The sequence below is a fragment of the Acanthopagrus latus genome, chromosome 4 (assembly GCF_904848185.1).
Source record: "Acanthopagrus latus isolate v.2019 chromosome 4, fAcaLat1.1, whole genome shotgun sequence".
Taxonomy (NCBI): Eukaryota; Metazoa; Chordata; class Actinopteri; order Spariformes; family Sparidae; genus Acanthopagrus; species Acanthopagrus latus.
In genome coordinates, this window is record NC_051042.1 from 33,175,277 (window position 1) to 33,194,404 (window position 19,128).

At 41.1% G+C, this 19,128-nt stretch overlaps 1 protein-coding gene across 15 annotated transcripts in view; it reads right to left on the minus strand.

Annotated features, from left to right (window-relative positions):
* The window catches only part of ppip5k1a (diphosphoinositol pentakisphosphate kinase 1a), a 33,949-nt gene extending 17,953 nt beyond the window's left edge, over positions 1-15,996 (minus strand). For all 15 annotated transcript variants that reach the window (XM_037094896.1, XM_037094894.1, XM_037094903.1 and 12 more), the window contains exons 1-21: positions 15,863-15,996; positions 10,768-11,298; positions 10,081-10,276; positions 9,640-9,730; positions 9,416-9,501; positions 7,918-8,072; positions 7,090-7,191; positions 6,525-6,686; positions 6,312-6,433; positions 6,095-6,196; positions 5,528-5,614; positions 5,361-5,436; positions 5,119-5,228; positions 4,340-4,425; positions 4,109-4,234; positions 2,990-3,111; positions 2,141-2,323; positions 1,189-1,330; positions 701-924; positions 270-397; positions 69-183 (exon numbers count right to left, since the gene is read on the minus strand). In XM_037094896.1, the coding sequence (XP_036950791.1) occupies positions 69-183; positions 270-397; positions 701-924; positions 1,189-1,330; positions 2,141-2,323; positions 2,990-3,111; positions 4,109-4,234; positions 4,340-4,425; positions 5,119-5,228; positions 5,361-5,436; positions 5,528-5,614; positions 6,095-6,196; positions 6,312-6,433; positions 6,525-6,686; positions 7,090-7,191; positions 7,918-8,072; positions 9,416-9,501; positions 9,640-9,730; positions 10,081-10,276; positions 10,768-10,911 (2,559 nt within the window). In that variant the 5' untranslated portion in view covers positions 10,912-11,298; positions 15,863-15,996. The remainder of the gene's footprint in view (positions 1-68; positions 184-269; positions 398-700; positions 925-1,188; positions 1,331-2,140; positions 2,324-2,989; positions 3,112-4,108; positions 4,235-4,339; positions 4,426-5,118; positions 5,229-5,360; positions 5,437-5,527; positions 5,615-6,094; positions 6,197-6,311; positions 6,434-6,524; positions 6,687-7,089; positions 7,192-7,917; positions 8,073-9,415; positions 9,502-9,639; positions 9,731-10,080; positions 10,277-10,767; positions 11,299-15,862) is intronic.
* Positions 15,997-19,128: the final 3,132 nt, after the last annotated feature.

The window sequence follows — 19,128 nt, forward strand, 5'->3', positions numbered from 1 at the left end:
TCAACTTTCATCCTCATCTGAAAAACATTTTAAAAAATTGCCTGTAGAACTGATGTTGGGTTGCTTACATCGAGCAAACCTCCATAGCGGAAAATGCTGAGCAGGGAGTGGACATGACTCTCACTGGTGAAATATAGACGTGTCCTGACGTGGCGCCCTGGAGACATTACTCCTCGAGAGTACCTGCCAACAAGACACCAGTGTTGTGTCACTACAGCCAGTCCAAACACCTCGCATCATGTCTTTCCATCAAATTCAAATGTACTCACAGAGGGTGTAGTTTGTTGACAGACTCGTCCTCGTGGGTCCTCTGCAGGTCCAGCTGGATCTTTCTGACCAGCGGGAGGCAGTAGGCATATGCTATGTCTAATTTCTCCACTTTATTTATGCCATATTCCTGCAAAAACAGAAAATGTGTTTAAAAGATACACAACCTCTGGAGTGGTAATACTGCTGACTACCTTTGTGTATCAATTCCTTTTGATTGTATATTAAAATGCTTAACTGGTCTAAAAGTAGCAACAAAACTGTTGTTAGGGTTAGGGTTATTTTAAAAAGGTACAAGAAAAGAGTTCAGGTGTTTCAACACATATCAAACTTCCAGGCTGTAAATTAATATTGCTTTCAATTTCAGCGTCGTTTTAACATTTTCATGTGTTTTGACCCTCTGACCCTCTCTTCCTCCTTCCTGCACTCTTACCTGTGGGATGACGATGTCAGCCAAAGCTCGAGAGAGTCTGAACAGCTCCAGAGTGTCCTCCAGCCCTAAAGTAGCATTGTGGATGACATCATACTTCACACAGTCGTAAATGTCTGGTATTTTACTGATGTCGTAGCGGCCGTTCTTCATGCGGAAGTCACGCTCAAGTTTGGACCAGCGCTGCAGCATCAGCTCCAGTGTCTCACTGTGGTACAGCTGCAGGTCTGGTGAGAGGTCAGAAAATTACTTTAACAATTTCACTGCACTTATATATATTCATATCTGACAGAAGCGTCATGATATTGATCCTACTGCCTTTGAGTTTTGCTAATGTCATCTTTTAAGGCTTTGAGTGTCATGATATTAAATTCATCTAATGAGGAAAAACAAAAAACTTAAATCTTAAAATCTGTCCACATGAAACAAACATATCTGTGTGGCTGTGCACAACTAATGTTGATAGATGATTAATAGAGGATTTTCCTCACCAGCTGACTTGGGGTCCTCCATCCTTTTGCGGATTTGTGAAGTGAGGCTCTGAATGAGGGCGTAGACCCGGTCACATGTGGCCACTGGGTTCTGGACTATCTTCATTGAATTCACCAAAGAGTCACTGCAGGTCGGAGCCAGCTGTCACACACGAGAGGAAGCACTTTCATTAAAAACACCAATTACACAGAAGAAATGGACACTGACTACTTTCACATTACAGAAGACCTCAGAAGCCAGAAGCTGCTAACCCTCACAAAAGACTTTGACTCAAATGTAGAAATACAATTAATCTGCAAACATTAGCTCAAGGAATCCTATAATTTCTGCTCCCATTAGGAGAGGTTAGTAATCCTCTGAATGATCAAAGGAGACTTGGTCACAGACAATTAGACCCCGTGTCTACATATCAACCCCCAAGTCCAACAAATTCTGTGGGAAGCATCTGTCAAAAAACAGACTTTAATTCATAGATTAAGAAGTATTAATATATTACAATTCATAGCTACAGTTTTGAGGGAGTAGCTATACTGACAAAATGTTAAACATGCATAAAAGCATCAACCGTTTAATACGCTATGAGAATTAAATGGTGAAAAGCCATGTTGTTTGAATCATTTATCCAAAAAAGAAGACAAAGACAAAAAAAGAAGAAGAAGAAACAGATGAAGACTGAGAAGAAGACGACATTCTCTGAGGCAGACAACATGTTTGCAAATTCCAATACAGGTCCTGACACGAGACAAAGAGGAAGGAAAATGTCGACCAAGTTAAGATGCAAGTTGTTGTACTATAGCTCCTAAATGCTGCAGCCAGGGTCCTGAATAATAAAGGTGTTTTCAGTGTACAAACCACCCACGTTTCTCAACGTTGTATCCTCCTGCCCTCTTCAGGCACTCACAGAAAAGACATATATTCAGCTCAGAGTGTTAAATGCAGTTCACTAATCACCCTGTCGAAGTCTTCGTCGGTGAAGTCTCTGTCCTTCTGCAGAATCTCATGCAGTCGGGCCTTCACTCGGTGCTGGCAGCTGCTCAGGGAGTCGCTGTCGTTGTCCAGCAGCCCGTTCATGTTGGCACTCTTCACCATCTGCACCAGGATGGGTGTCAGCTCCCCCTCCAGAGCCAGCAAACCCTGCTCACACAGACAGAATGAAATGGTCATCTGTGATTTATTTTGGCAACATCTTTAATGCAAAGTGAGGATTTGATAATTTGTCAACAGTGTGACCAATACTCCGCGATCTCACAACAAGCATGAGCTGTTGGGACACACAACATCATGACAGACATGAGACTGATCTTGTCAACACCGACGGTCATTTCTACACTGTATAAATACACTGTGACAAACACATTTTACCAAACAATGTGGAGGCACTTTGGTTTCAAAGTTATTAGATATTAACAGCTGACAGTACTGGACATCCCTCTATAGTCCTTCTTCATCTAAAGAAGCTGATAATCTCTGAAAAAGTACAAGTTTGGGGAGGTTGAATTTATTTTCAAAACAACGGCCTTTCTCAGAAACAATCTTTGTGCGTCATTTAGGATTCTGCAGGTGGTGCTCTTTTCTTTCTATTCAACTTAGATGATGGAATCTTGATTCCAGTTTGATTTAACACTCACACAGCTGTTGACATTTCTGTAAAGATAAAGATTTACATCCAGTTAATGAAACAACTGTCTTGTGGCGCTTCAAAGCTTTCATCTGGCCATAACTCTGGTTCCTCATGTTTATACTAGTGGTGATGGATCAACATTTTGTATGGAGCTTTTAGAATAGAAGATTAAAACAAACCTTGGCGAAGGCGGCAGCCGTCATCTGCACCCTTCCTTCATCAGAAGCATATATCTTCAGGTCATGTCTGTAGGTGCTGTGTAGCCGCAGTAACCCGCAGCCTGGAAAGCCAGCATAGTCCCCTGCAAAAACACAGCGCCAACAGCAACATGAGCGATTACACCGACACAGAGCCTGCTAGTTTAAAATGTCAGAGTTAAATTGCTCCAATATATATTTGGCCTTATTTTGCTTAACACAGCATAGTCTGTGGTAAGATATCACCATCTTGGTATTCAGTGACCTTTTTGCACCCCAGCTGCCACTCTTATTTCTTTTCCACCAAATTAGCTTTGGTTTTTAAACTGATTGGAGATTCTTAGGATCTTCGGGCTATCAAGGGAACAAGTCTGCAACAAACTGGTTCATTTTCATTCAGGTTGGAAAACATTTGTTGGGTTATAAACCTATTTATTCATGGTTTAAATTAGGTGCACAAACAGAAAAGGACCTTCTGTCCCCTGTCTGTAACTAAACAAATATATCCTGTGGTTGTTTAAATTCATTCTATGAAGGGTGTCACTTTCCTTGTTCAGGTTTTCTTTGATTACGTGACTGCTTTAAGACACAAAGGATGTTTGGGGTGTTTTCCAGAGATGTTAAAACATCCGTAAATCCACACATACCCTTTGCATTTTTTTCTTCTCTTTCTCTCTGCAGCAAAGGTTTGATTTCCATGACTGTAGGTTTGTATTTACTCTGGTTAGAATCACTCCTTATATCTACAATATGTGCACACCTACTGTACAGGACATGTTAAACTAGACAGATGACAGTGAATAATGAGAACAGCAGAGAGAAGGAAGAGTGAGACAGTGAGACTGTATTACACAATTAAAATGGTATGTTTGACCTGCTTTAACGCCGCTCTTCCCACCTCTTGTTCTGACCTTTCGTATCAGTTATAAAAAATCTAACTTAACTTCGTAACACCTCCTTAAACAACATTAATTCACACATATATGAACTTCATTTTCGATCAGCAGGTGAGTAATTATTTGGGTCCATAACAAAATTACTATCAAAGTAATGAAACACAACATGATGTGTTTCAGTGGGAAACCCTGCTGTGAGTCTCACCTTGTCCTCCGGGGTACATACAGCGGAAGGCCCTTCCCAGCTCCTCAGCCTGCACTCTGCCAGCAGGAGTCAACTCTCCTCCCCACTTCAGCACCAGCAGCAGAGACGGACCTTCCTTACGTGTGTCTGTAATTAGAATCCAGAGCAACGCAGTTAACAGTCACATCAGTATTTATCCAGCTTGAGCTTTGCAACATATTATTTAGAGAAAGAGATTTAAAACCTTCTTACCTTCTTCCTCACTTGAGGTTTTTGGCTGCCCATGGGGCAGGTAGGTTAGTTGCACTTTTCTGTTGATCCCAGAGAAGTGGCCATACCTTTATTGGCAAGAAATTGAAACAGATCTGGAGTCATTAAAAGCCAACGCTATTCTTGGATAAACATGCCTTCTTCCTCCTCTGATAACAAACTGGGGGGTTGCCACTACTTGTAATGTCGATGAACAATGTGGTGGTGACTTGTATAGAAACAGGATCAGGATATGCCGCTCCTGTAAGTAATAAAATCTGTCATACTGAGCTGTCAAGATATTCTGTCTGTTGTTTTTAAGAAAAGAAGTTGTGCACAATTGCCTTAATTTCTCTGTATCCAGGCTGTTTACAGAACAAACACTGCAGCTGCAGCACATCTGATGCTGTTGGTTGTTGTGTTTGGCCGGTGACCTTTTGAAAACTCATTTGTCATAAGCGCAGGAGGAAGCCAAGGAACTGCCCAAACCACTTTTAGGATATTCAACATGAAGTTGAGATTCAGGAACTTAAGCTTTGCATAAAACTCATCAACAACCAAACACCTCCATCCTTTTATTTTACAGTATACTTAAACATACGTTGGAGTTCTGGCAGTTTCCATGTTTGCAATGTGACCTGTATGGATTAACGTTCTGTAATTCCTTGTTGCAGTCTATCATGTTTTAACACAATTTGCTGAGGTGACCTAGAAAATAATTAAATGAATATGGGACCAGGGATTAGTTGTTAAGAGGGTGACCCAGTTCACTCCTGACTCACATTTCCAGAACAGTCTTCAGCTGCTCCAGTTTAGATTTCTTCTCTTCTATCTCACAGTCATTGTGCTGTCCCAGTTCTGCTAACAACTGCCGTGTGATGTCCAGCACCTCCTGTTGAGGTTCAGAGTAACAAGCTGTCAGAATTCTTACAGCAGTTCACACAAAAGTTGAAACACACACACGGTGGGAGACTGTTACAAAGTAAAACCTACAGAACTGTGTCTTTATCTGACTTATTGTTACCTGCAGTTGTTTTGGCTTCTTCAGTTTCAATTTCCCTGTTTTGTATCCTCCATATTTTTCAAATAGATCAAAGAACCTGCATGAATCAAAAGACAAATTTCTGATTCATCAAAACTCTTTCATCACTAGTTGCAGCACAAATAAAGGCAGTAACAGAGACAACCTACATGGGGTTGCGAACTTCCATCTTCATCTTCTGTTTGGGCGTTCGGTCTCCATGTCGGATGACAGCAATGACACAGCGGAGCTCCATCCTGAAGAGTGTCAGAATAAGTTAACATCATCAGTTACATCTTATAAATGGACTCCTCTTCCATTAATCAACACTGTTTATCCACTGCGGTTGATAATGAAAACCTCACAGCTGTCGGTTATATTAGATAAACTGTACAGAGAAATAAAGAAAGAGCACAATCTTACTCTTAATGCAATTAGACAAAGACAATGAGCACAATTTGCTTGTTTAATACTGAATACTTAAATGTTAACACTACAGAGCGACTGAACACATTATAACAATATCTATATCTACATTAAGTAGCTTTAAGTATATTTAATTACACTGCTTATCCTCATTTAAACAGTTTACATTATATGACCTTGTCTCAGGTTCTAGACTGTGAACGTTCAAACACAGCTGATGAAATGATTTAGGACAATTATAACAATATAACCAACTAACTTAATTAGAAGCATACCATCTGTTCCGCACACAACACACTGTTATGACTCACATGGTCCCTGATGTAGTGGGCACAATGGGGATGTCCTCTGCCTCGGTCGGGATGGACCAGGGAATCTGAAACTGAGGAGCCAGCTCACGCATCACGATGTTCCTGAAGAGCCACGAAGAGACACAAATCAAAATCAACAGATCTGAACCAGAAATCAACTAAAAGCAGAGGGAAATGGTCGACTTGACAGGAAAATGATGAAAAATAAACGCGGTACCCGAGGATCTTGGCACAGTCGTCATAGTACTTCATCGAGTTCTTCACGAAACTGAAACCGTTGACATCACACACATAAGAGTGTCCATTGGCACGCAGGAGATCGAAGCCACACACAGTTTGCTGCAATAAAAGGAGAGCAGGACACATTTATTTTTACTCATGATGAGATGCAACAGAATCAGCAATTTATTGAGACAATACCATTGCTTACCTTGAATGCTAGGCAGACCTTTCGGGCCACCAGCTTCTCCATGGCTGAGAGCATGACGGGGTAGCGGACCTCCTTCCCCTCACTGTCTCGCTCCACCTTCCCGTCCAGAGCAGGAGACTTCCGAGCCTCAGCGTGAGCATAGTCTGGCCCCACTGTGTACACCTGAGGTCACATCCAACACCCTCCATAAAGGGACTGTATTTATATAGCACTTCAGTAGTCAAGTCAGTAAGGTCACTAACTGTACATTAATTGATGAAATGCTTTTTGGGGATCAAGCTGACTCGTGTTTTTATGACTACAGGCTTTTCCCTTTAGATTTTTTTGCAAAGAACCAGAACTTGTGAACCAGAACACAGTGGTTCATTTGATGAGTTCAATGCTGATTAAATAAATAGAAATTTTACTTCATCAATCAAGGACGCCCTAAGTGATTCCTTCCTTCTCATAAATCTATTTATCTGTTAAGAAGGAATAAATGTCAATAAGGAGTGCCTCATATTCCATCCCATACTTTTTTCCTATCATTATTTCCTTTCACATATTTCAATAATCAATACTCTACCTTAACATCAGTTCCATCTGTTGGCATGAACTCTTCATAGATGTAAGAGCCGGTCTTCCTCACACTGCTCTCTGGTGAGTACACACTGCTCCGGCTCCCGATCTACACAAACCACACAGCGAGAGAAATGTTGTGATTCTGAAAACACTGCCGTTAAACTCTGTATAGTCTCTCCAACATCCATCACGATCTGACTTAAAGGCTACAGCTCCATGTTTGAAAGCAGTGTGCCTAATTTATGGTGATGCTCTTTCTCTTGCAGAGCAATAGCCTCATGTACAATGACAAGAGAGCCTATTAAGTTGTGCAGGTTAATGCCTGGTGTGTCCTAGTCTGTCCAGTTGATTAACAGTGGCCATTATTACTGAGGAAGATAAAAGGACGGTGTACACTGAAAATGTCAAGAGCAGCCATGGACCTGCAACACATTTCCAAGTATAACATGAGCGACATGACTTTGGGCACATAAGTGCACTCTGAGAGGGGGAAAAAAAGCTTTGATCTGAATTTGCCTTCACAATCAAGCTCTAACGAGTCAAAACCATAGATTAGAGTGAAAAGATGCACTGATGAGTCACCGTCTGTGCAGGAGCAGCGAGTAATGACCAGTCTGTTTTATCTGCAGCATTAACAACCAAGTATCAGCATAATGGTTGTGAGAGTGGTCATTAAGGCAACAGTAAACAGCTGTTGTCAAGACAATTTCAGGATGTTTGGAATTTAAATTTAATAAATCGCCAGTTTCCTCTTATCTCTTCACCGAGTTTAGACTGAACACTGTTGGATTTATAGACCAAAAACAAGCCTGCACAGCCAAAGTCAAAGGACCTTTCTGAAGAGTCTCTGGCTGCCACCACCAGCCGAGGTGGGGTAGTAGATGTAGACGTTGTGGTCCTCAGCGCAGACAGGTTTCTCAACAAAAGGTTTCTGGAATATCTCTCCGTTCACCTCCACATGGTCCTCTCCTTCCACCAGGTTACACTCTAAAACAAAAAACACACACAGCAAATGAGCCAGTGTGCCAAGAAGCCCCCTCTCATTACCTCTTTTAATATACACAGATGACACTTCCCCCCCCGAATGTTTACTCTCGAGCCCTGTGAAGCAGCTCTGCACTCTGGACCATGTGACAGACAGTCGTTAGTGTCAAGGAAGGCAGAGACGTAAACTATCTGATCACTCATCAGTGCAGGGACCCTCTCCACGTCACTGTGTAAAAACAGGCTAAGAATGACAGATCCATCATATCACAGTGCTTAAGTATGGTACACTTGCAACAGCTTCACATTTGATACTATATTTACCCACAAGTTGAAATAAAACCAATGCAGTCTTAAAATTAATGGTCTCATGACCCTGCAGGGACACAAGCTCCAGGGCTGTTTTTCTGAGAGTTTTAAAGGAGGAAAAAAAAGCTTCAAGAATTAAATTAAAAGTGGAATGCAGTCAGCTTTCTATTGAGTTATTCCATGTGATCTTAAACAGGAAATATAACCAGCTTTCTAAATACTGTAGCCCATTTTTCTCAGTTTTCTCTGGTCATGTAACACCGATTTCAAGAATATTTGCAACGTGCTACAGCATACTCCATTTCTAGTAGCAAGTATATTCATATCTGTATATACATATTCAGCTGTCACATTGTGTTCATCTGCTTGCAGCTTTAATCAGTTTTTTGTTATTGTTTTCTCTATTTGTATTTCATTCAGCCTCTATATAGTGTGACATTTCTATTCTAGAAGGAGCTACTGTAACAAATCAATTTCAGCTCGGGGATCAATTAAGTATTTCTGATTCTATAAGGAACTATTAATTGTTTGCAGATTTTAGCGAGCCCTGTGCAGAGAACTGACAGGAGCGTTGCCTCGTGTCAAAGATCTCGATCCAGCTAGCGTGTTTACTTGTTCTGAAGGTAAGTAAAACAAAAATGCAACTTCTTTTCAATGTTGTTGTTTTTTTTTTTGTTTTTTTTTTTAAACACAGCTGTTTGCAGCATGAGGTAATTCATCTATCAACTGTAATATCATAATGATGGAATTGAAAGGCTATCATTGTTTTAGTTCTGTTTATACACCTATGTTCAGCGTTCTTAATTTCTTTCAAGGTGCATTTTCAGGTTTTTCCAGCAACTTATTCATGTGCACGTATAAATAAGCATATAAATAAATAGTAGGTAAGTGGTAGTAAATAGTAAGTAGGCTTTGTCAATATAAGAATATTTATTATGTTTAACTACCAGGTAAAAACTCTTTGTGGTATGTTTAAGCAAAAATGATACATGACTCAAAAACTCTACTGAATATCACTCATGAGTGGGCCGACTGACCATCTGGATTATCTGGATCACGGTTCAGCACAGCATAGCGTGGTAGATCTATGCCCTCCTCCTGCAGGATGCGATACACCTCTCTCCTGTTTGAAAAGAAATACAAAAATTAACCAATCAATACAGAAACTAGTCATGGTTGTTATATTATCAAGCCTCACTTTGCCTTGCATGCATAATTTCAGCCAATACTGGAATTATAGAGTTTGGGTTTGTTGCCGAACCTGTCCTGTATGTAGTACTGCATGTTCAGGTCGTTGATGAGCAGAGGGTTTCTCAGTTTGGCATAACTCACTGCCTTATCCAGCGGGAATCCTGCAGGTTCACATACAGAGGAAATGGACACAGTTACAATTTGTATGATGTCACCAACGGAAGGAAAACAAGTTCAGAGTTATGGTTGATTAGAAACTGCTGGAACACTCAGAAACACTCAGAGATGCTATCACGTAGTACTGAACGACAGGCACAGTGATTGGACAGTTGATGATGTGATCACACAGATACACACAGGAAACAGCATGTGATTGTAGATCCATCTAATTTTGTATTATGCAGCTGTTAAATCAAGACCTCTGCAGAAAGAATATTAAAAATAATTCATATGTACTACATTAAAAACCTGTCTGTGTTCATGTGTGCTTGCTAGTGTGTGCATGATGTACCCTTGGAGTGGAAGGAGATGAGGCAGTCACATAGAGGCCATTTGTCCACGGCCTCGTTGAGGATGGCATCCTCTGGGAAGATGACCACAGTGATGTACTCAAACCTGCACAGCCTCTCCAGGATCTGGGTCATTGGCTTGGATTTGGACTTCTTCATCATGCAGCAGATCCCCACCACGATCTGTCGCTCTGGGGGCTGAACGAAGGAGAGGAAGAGCAACCTGTCAATGACCTGTCTGAGGAAGCAGGGAGACCCTGGCAACTTAGTCCCACATTTTACCCATAAGCCTCATACTGAAAGGTTACTGCAGGGCATGTAGACACATTTAGCCTAACCTGGTTTCTCTGAGGAACCCCGATAGCATCTGTGTAAATATACCAAATGATTAAATACCAAAGAGATGACAACCAGCTGTAATGAAATAACTTGGTCCCTGTCAAAACCACTAAAGATATTAAAGGATACTGCCTCTAAGAAAATATTCGAGTTGCTTTGCTACACTTTCATCCAAAAAGTGATGAACCGGCTGCCAAGGGTGCATAATGTTTAATAAAAGCCTTCGACTGTGACTCATCTGCAATGTTTCCATTTACAGATAACCCGATGCTTTTGATATTCTACCAAAGTTATTCCAGCTAGCAGCAGCAACTTAGTGGAGGAATATATAAAAGAAACAAATCTCGCACCGAGTCTGTGTCTTCGTCGTCCTCATATAGCTCCATGTCTGTCCTCATGCTGTCTTCCAGGACCTCGCTCTCATCGTCCTCGCAGCCCACGAAGAATCTGGGAGCGCCACGCCGGCTCTCGCCCGGGCTGTTGGGCTCTGACATCACAGTCCCCCGCGGCAGCCCTCAGCGTCCCACCGCGCCATCTTACACCAACACACCGCCAAAGCGGGCCGCCGATGGGAGGGCGCAAGGCCTGGGGGGAGGGACGGGTCCACTCTGCCTCGGTTGGACAGCAGAGCTGGTGGATGAAGGTGTGTGTCAGAGGAGCAGAATGAGTCTGAATGAGCGGAGCTCAAAGGTAAAAGTTTCAGTGGGAAATGATGGTGCTCGTCAGTCCTCAGTCAATCCAGGTCGTTACTCAAGTTTCTCATTCTACTTTCAGCAAATTCTTCTCTCATGTCTTCTCAAGAGTCTTTAGCAACGTGGAGGCTACAGCCCCAATTATCTCGTGACAGTCCTTTCCTCCATTTGTATTCGATACCAACAGTCCTACAAGAGAAACAAAAACATTACACATTATTTCTGCAACTTCGCTTCATGGTGTTGAATAATTTTGATTTGCATGCCACCAAGTCATAGTCTCACTGTACATCACAATAGTTACATTATAAGACATATTTTACATACATCATTCATGTCTGTTTACCCCTGTGCACATGTTTGTCTGTGCATTTTATCAAAGTGGCCCACAGGGACAAGCCTCTAGTGTTAAAATCATAGAGGCTGTCCAAGCATTTTTATGTTGCATTCACATGGATTCAGACATACAGACAACACTTTCTGGACAGTACAGGAAAAAATAAATCATGACAGAATGGCAGGACAGCAAAATGAAACCCATTTCTCCTGGTGTGTGAGAGTGTTACAGAACATCTGGTTGTATATTTCAGCGCAGAGGACGGCACAAAGCTAAAACATTGACCTTGCTGCCCTGTCTTGTGCTGTTACTGTTGTTGGTATTCTCTGGTGGCTCACCTAATTTTACCATCCTGCTCTCATCCACTAAAATGATATCCAGTTTGCCTTCTCTATCTCAACGCAACAGGCAGAATTTCCTCTGTGAAATATGATGTTTTGCAAACACATTTAAATATCTTTCTCTGTTCCCATTTTTACATGTTAGCCCGAGCCAGGCTGCAACCTGCAGAAGCACGGTGAATTATTGTCAGTGCTTTTGTTTTAAATTCTCAACTAGGCACATGAAGTCACAGTGGGTGGAAGTGACCATGGTTACAACTAATGAGTTGATGAAGAACTTGTGAGTGGCAACACTCTTTATATTCATCAAGTGCTGCAATCTTAATGTTCAGCTTGAATGCTGCAAATACACAAAAAACAGGTCTAACATGTGAAAGAGCTGAGTTAAATATATGAATCCTTCTGCACCAAACAGGGACTGAGAAATGAATCCAGTCAGAATTAAAATCAATAAGGAGAACCACTAAGTGAATCTAAATTGATAAAAATGTCTCAGTGCTCATCCTTCTTCCCGGACATCCGCTGGTTTCTTTCCAACTGTCTCATTATGCCAAACTGGGAGGGTAATTTTGGTCTTTAAAGTACATGTTAAAAAAGTGCACCATGTCTGGTACTGCAAATCTCAGGCAATATACCATCAGTTCAAGCAGAAATGGCTGCGTGTTTGAGCAATAATTACCTCCAACACTTACTTTCCTGTTACACATTTAACCTGACGCTGCAGTCTGGTACTGCAAAACAGTCGGCCATCAGCCTCTCATCTGCATTTCCATCATCACCACTAAACATTAGCCAGTCATGGAGACAGGACAGGCTGGAGACAAACCACAACTGCTCATTACCCTCTGGCAGGCTATAAGACACCCATCTGAACAACAAACCGCTTCCCCATGAGGCACAGTCACTCAAGGGTCGACACTGAGTATCTGCAGTGGAAAATTGTGTTATTAGCATAAACAGCCATGAAGGGGTCCAAATGAGATAAACACAGCGCTGTCCAAAGCTTTGGGGATCTCAAGCTGAGGGAACACAAATAAGACTGAAAAAAGGCCAAGTTCTCTCTACAGAATATGCTTGTTTAGCTGAAGGTCCCCCGACCTTAAAGACAAAGTACTCATTTTTTTTTTCCAGGATTAGAAAAAGAAGAAAAAAAATCACTATTTTCAGGTTTTCTTTGTCTTCTATGATTTTCAATGTAGACTCTTTCTGGACCAAAATCATGTTAAATAAATGTGTTAACTAGGGAACTTTGGGAAACTGTGACATATGGTGTATGTGTTAACTGCTTTTAGACTTTTTTTCTTAGACACTAAAGAAAACAATGCACAGAAAATCATAAATATTGAATAAACATCACTTTACAGAACATTTAGTTTGACTGCAGGAATGGTTAATCCTCCTGCTGCCTCCAGCTAAATAAATGTTCTCCTGACAGTCTAATTCAAAGGGGGAATAAGACATGTAGTAGACAGTTGGATTAGATAAATGTTTTAAAAGACGTTATTTTTTAAAATTAAACACATTTACACCTGTGCACACAGATTTAAGGCAATGGTAGTTAGAAAATATAAGTTCATTCCAGTCAACTCTGTAACTGTTGAGCATAACGACATTAGAAATGTTTAACTGCTGCAAATACAGAAACTTATTCTTGGCCCAGAGTTGATTTTAAATAAACTCTGTCCATGCCTAAATGGATTAGTGTTTCAGAGCTTGAGCATAACAGTTAATCTCCTCTATCACACCTGCTTACTCAGGCCACAAGCACAGCCACAGCCCCCACTGAGGACACCGAGGTCACGTCCTCTTTATGTTTTATGGGGGTTTGGGCAATCCTGGTTTCAGTTTACATTCTACAATTTCATGCTACACGTGGCTGTATTCTCACTGCATCAACTTTTAAAGAGCACACATTAAAACATTGATGTTTTAACCTTGATTAAAATACATTTTCACACAATCCAATTGGTTTTAATGAACCAAAAGTTACTGGGGAAATTGGCCAACCTTAAGAGCAGGAAGTCATTGTTCAACTGATCTGACAACATGAAAGTAAATTAGGTCTCCATTATCAATTAAGCTGCCTGTGATTTCCTAATTGAATTGATGAATTGGTTTGTCAATAAAATAACCAGATAATAGCAAAGAATGTCCAGCAGCGTTTACCAGGCCTCAGAGCGAGATTTTCAAAAGTCTTGTTTTGTCAAACCAGTGGTACAAAAACCCCAAAATTAATTTACAATATATCAAAACAGAAAAAGCAGAAAATCTTTGATAAGCTAGAAACTGACAATGTCTGGATTTCTTTGCACTTACAAAATGACAATTAAACAACTATCAAAATACCTTCTGGTTCCTTTAGTATCAAAAAATAATCTATCAATCTACTAATTGTTGTAGCTTTAAAGCCAAAGAAAGAGAGACGCAACTGGACAATAAAAGCTTCCTGCTTATACTAAAAGCTGATATGCCAATAAATAAAAACACCTGACAATCAACTCTAATTAAGTGGAAGTTTACTGAAGTTCAATGATGAGACAGAACCAAGGCTCCTGCCTCACCTCCTTCCAAAGACCTCTCACTTAATTTCATATCTGTAATCAGAGCCGCTCTATTGCACCACTTTTCATTAAACATGCCCTTTTCCTCAGTTTCTGCTTTTCTTGTCTATCAAACTCCCACCTCTACCCAACCTTGAACCAGATGACTCAGGACTCCTTGCTGGGACAAGCTCAGACACCTCCTTCAGAGCACCATGCCAGGATCTGCTCCAGCCAGGGCAGTGGGGTCTGCGCCAAAACCCATTTCAATAAATCTATTTTTCATCTCCCTCACTGGTATCACAGCCATGTTTACCTCTTGTTTATTAAGGTGACACAGTTTAAATATATTTCAGATGGTGGTTAGAAGTGACACCTTGACACCTAACCAGTCTTGCAGAGTAAAGTGGGTGTGTAGGCGATGATTTATTGCCTCTTGCCTTTCGTGACGTGCATGAAGATTGCTTTTAGATTCTTTGCACTCTGTAGCTGAAATAAACTGAAGTGAGAAATCTGATCAAAACCACAAATGGTTTCAGTTGTGTGACTCTTTTTAAACTTGTTTTAACTGCATTATTATTACTATTTGTTTTTGTATCTTACACTGTATGTCTTTGTTTGATCGATATACTTACTATGTAATCAGGTGTCTTCTGAAAATGAGGTCTCATTCTCAGTAGGACTTGATTTACAGTATAAATTAAAAGTAGTACATAATTTTCTGCATTCAACTAATCCACTAGTTATTAAATAAAGTTATGCATCGACCTGACTTGTTTGATCATGTTTGGTGGAGAGGACAGAGGAAGGTGGAGTAAAGATTTGCAATAGGAAACTTGAACTAATGACCTCAGTTTTTCTTAAATCCTGGCTTTGACCTAGTTAACAGCCCAGCAATGAAGTACAGTGAGCATGAGCATTTTCCTTCCATATCTTCTGATCAAAAATCTAAATAAAATCCAGCAACAATTTGCAACATGCACCTGATGTTCCAGGTGGAAGGAGGCCTGACAGATTTAGCTGTATGAATTTAGAGACACAAGGCGGGATGTTTAACCGAGCTATACATATCTATACAGTAACCAGCGTCGGTTAACGTTAAGCTAACCAAAGCACATATTGACGGTTGATGCTGCCGTTACATCGGCAACAAGTTCATTAACCTTGAGTACAATCTGCAAAATGGATGTTTGAACACGAAGACGTAGATGTTATGAATCTAGATTAACAGCGCCACACACTTATATGGAATCGTGTCTACATATCACAATTAGTTGACTTCAACAACAACGTTATTTGTCGAATAAATCGCCATTAGCTGTCGTTAATATTAGCAGCGCAAACACCCATTTAGCTAACGTTTGCTAATGTTAGCATCCAGTTAGTACCCCGGCTGTTCGGCAATGTAAACAAGTCCTCCAGTGCCATTTTGTCCGCATTTGAAGCGAGTGCCGTTATTACTATTGGCGCTTAAGACAAGAAGCGTGTTCATTTTGAATTTCCAATAGCAGCGAGCAACTAAATAATGAACTCACAGTGCGGCTGGGAGGTTCACATCGCTGCCACCCGCTCGCTTCCTTCACTCTTGACAGTTTGCATGTGAAACCAATCTTGTTATTTTCAGTTTGACGCACGGGTGACCAAAAGTCCCGAAACAACCAATGGGAGAGGAGAACGACCTCGAGAAGGCGTGACAGAAAAAACACATCAACCAATCAGCAACGACCAAAGCCAGTCCGGGTGCAAAACATCAACCCGACGAGGAGAGGAGCGTCAGCGGCCTCTACTGGCTAAACCGAGAAACGCTGTTTTCACAGAAAATGCGTCAAAACAACGTCATGTAGCGACACACACACACACACACACACACACACACACACACACACACACACACACACACACACACACTCTGCTTCATCGTGAGTGTTTATGTGCTTTTGATAATTAAAGGACATTTCCCACATTTTGAATGTTAGACTTTCATATGAGAATGTTCTTTTTTTGTATTAGTATACCCACTTTATACACAGCTTTTTAAAAATGTACCCAAAAATCATTTACAAGTAAAAGTAAATAAATCATGTTAAAATATCACTTCGAAAAAGTGAAAGTCACCCAAACAAAAAAGTACTTCTGCAAAAGTGTTAAACTATCTGGTATTAAATATACTTAGATATTTATTTACATACATTACATGTATACTGCATTCTACAGGCCCATTTTGCAATCATATATTAAGCATTTATCTGATTTAAAAATGTGCCACTTTTGCTCTGATGCAGCATGTAAAGTAACTTGTAACTAGAGCTATTAAATAAATATAGTTGAGTAAAAGGTGCAGTACTTTCCTCCAAAATGTAGTGGAGTCGCAGTGTAAATTAGCAGAAAACAGATATACTATGGTTTAAAAAAAAATGTACTTGGTCATAAGGCACATGACACACATACAGGTGCCTTATGACCAAGTACATTTTTTTTTAACCATAGTATATCTGTTTTCTGCTAATTTACACTGCGACTCCACTACATTTTGGAGGAAAGTACTGCACCTTTTACTCAACTATATTTAGTGAGGCTGCAGAAACACTGTCTGCAGAAGCGTAGCTGCATTTGTCAGAAAACAAAGATCAAAAATAAAAATCTGGTCACAAAAAACAAAAGTTCGTACATAATGGTCAGCAGACTTTCACATGCAGCTGTGGGATTGAGCCAGCAACCTTCTGACATCTCCTGCTATAAAGCCCTCTAACCACTTCTATTGCTGGAACACTTCATTGATTATGAGTGTTGCAAACATCCAGCAACAGGAAGTTCAGCGGTGGGCTCTCCTACTCAAACTCAGTGGTTTTTAAAAGGTGACCCTGCCCTCCATCAATACACTCAGCAGAGCAAACCACCTCCCTGCTGCTGCTGCTGCTGCTGCTGCTGGTGATGTAAGAGCCAACACTGACATCAGCGTGTCTCTGAGCTTCCCTGTGCCACCCTGACCGTTACATACCTGTGTGCAGGCCAGATGGGGCTGCTGCTGTTAACTTAGTGGGGTCATTGTGGGCCACTCCACCGCTGATGAAAAGAGCATTTTATAAACAGCAGGCTGACCAGCGTGCAAACAAGCCTCCTCTATATTCAGACAGAACACGGAGAAACCAGCCAACTATTTTCAGCACAGTAATGAAAATACCTCGTCCCTTTCGGCATCAGCATGGTGTTTGTATGCACTTGAAACTACGTATAGATTGTTTGAGTCAGATTGATCTGAACTATCCCCGTCCCCAGCTCCTGTCACAAAGAGCCTCTGTGAGGAGGCCCTCTGCTGCCCTCTGCCCTCATATGGCTTCCATTTGCTCAAGTCAGCGGTGTTTCACTCTCTGTAACTTACAGCAGCAGGTCAGACTGGGACAAGGAGGCTCTTTATGGACCCAGTTCCAGGATCTGCTTCGCTCTCTGGGAGCTGCTGGGTCTCCAGTGTTTGTGAAGTACTATCAGCCACTTATCCAGCTTCTGGCTCACTGTTCAAACAACCAAGCTGTTCCTCAAACAGCCCGACTGATAAACGTGGACAGCAGCCACGTAGATGAGACCACCCTCAACTCGGCTGTTAAAGGTCCAGTATGTAGGATTTAATGGCATCAAGCAGTGAGGTTTCACACTGCAACCAACTGAACACCCCTCGTCTCATCCTCCTCCACCATGGACACTAAAAATGCAAAAGCCCTCTCTCTTCAGACCCAAAAGCTCAATCAATATATTTCAGACAGTCACTGTTTTAAGTACATCCCACAAATACTCTAATACTACTACTAATACTGCTGAGACACAAAATCCACAGCTGAAATAGTCCCCACCAAATGCTTCATTCATGCCTGTCCAAACAATGCTTGTTAAAAACAACAGTAGCTGGATGTTTTTGGAGCCTTTAGGAGTTTCAGTTGGTTCTCGTCTCGTCAGATGATGACAGAGAATAATTGTTTTGTTGTTTGACAAGCAAAAATGGGAAAGAGCAAAAAAAAAAAAAAGAAAAAGAAAAAATACTTATTTCGTTTTGACAGCAGGAAAATGGATTTTTCACAAACACAGCAGACAAAGAAATCGCAAATTTGCATCTGGTCACATTTCAAAGCCGTCCTGTCGTCTAAAATACTCACATTGTGTGATCAGATGCAGTGAGATATAAAAAAAACAAAACAAATGAGAGCGGTTGGAAATGAGCTGGAATCGGAAAAAAAATTACATCTGCACACAATCAGACACATTCAGATATGACTCAGATGGTTCTTTTATCTCATATCTCACATCTATCTCAAACTCACACGTCGTCGTCATGTGAAGTAAAATGAAACGCATTCACCTTGCATCTTTATTTCCACAGCTGGGGAAGTAATGTGTTACAACAAAACACAAACTTGCTTCTTTCAGTTAAATCTTTGCTCCCACAAACACAAAGCGCCCACAGAGGGTGTAAATTATAACAGCTACTCAAGAAAGTGCATTTATCAAGGAGCTACATGGCTCTGAGTTATTTTAACACTTAATGTGAACACGTCCTGTTGGAGCATGTGTACATGTGTCTGACTGCCATATAAAACATGTACAAGACTCCTTTCAGAGGCTGAAGGCACGTGTCACAACACCCGAGCAGCTACGTGAGTAAGGCAGCGGTTAATGACTCCGGGTGTCGAGTAAACGCAGGCTGCCTGTCGGCGGTCTGGTTGACGGTGGACGTCGACTTTTATCAGCTGTGTTTTCGAGCTCTGCTCGGTGAGAAGAAAGTCTGTTCTGTTCTCTGCCGAAAGGAAACACT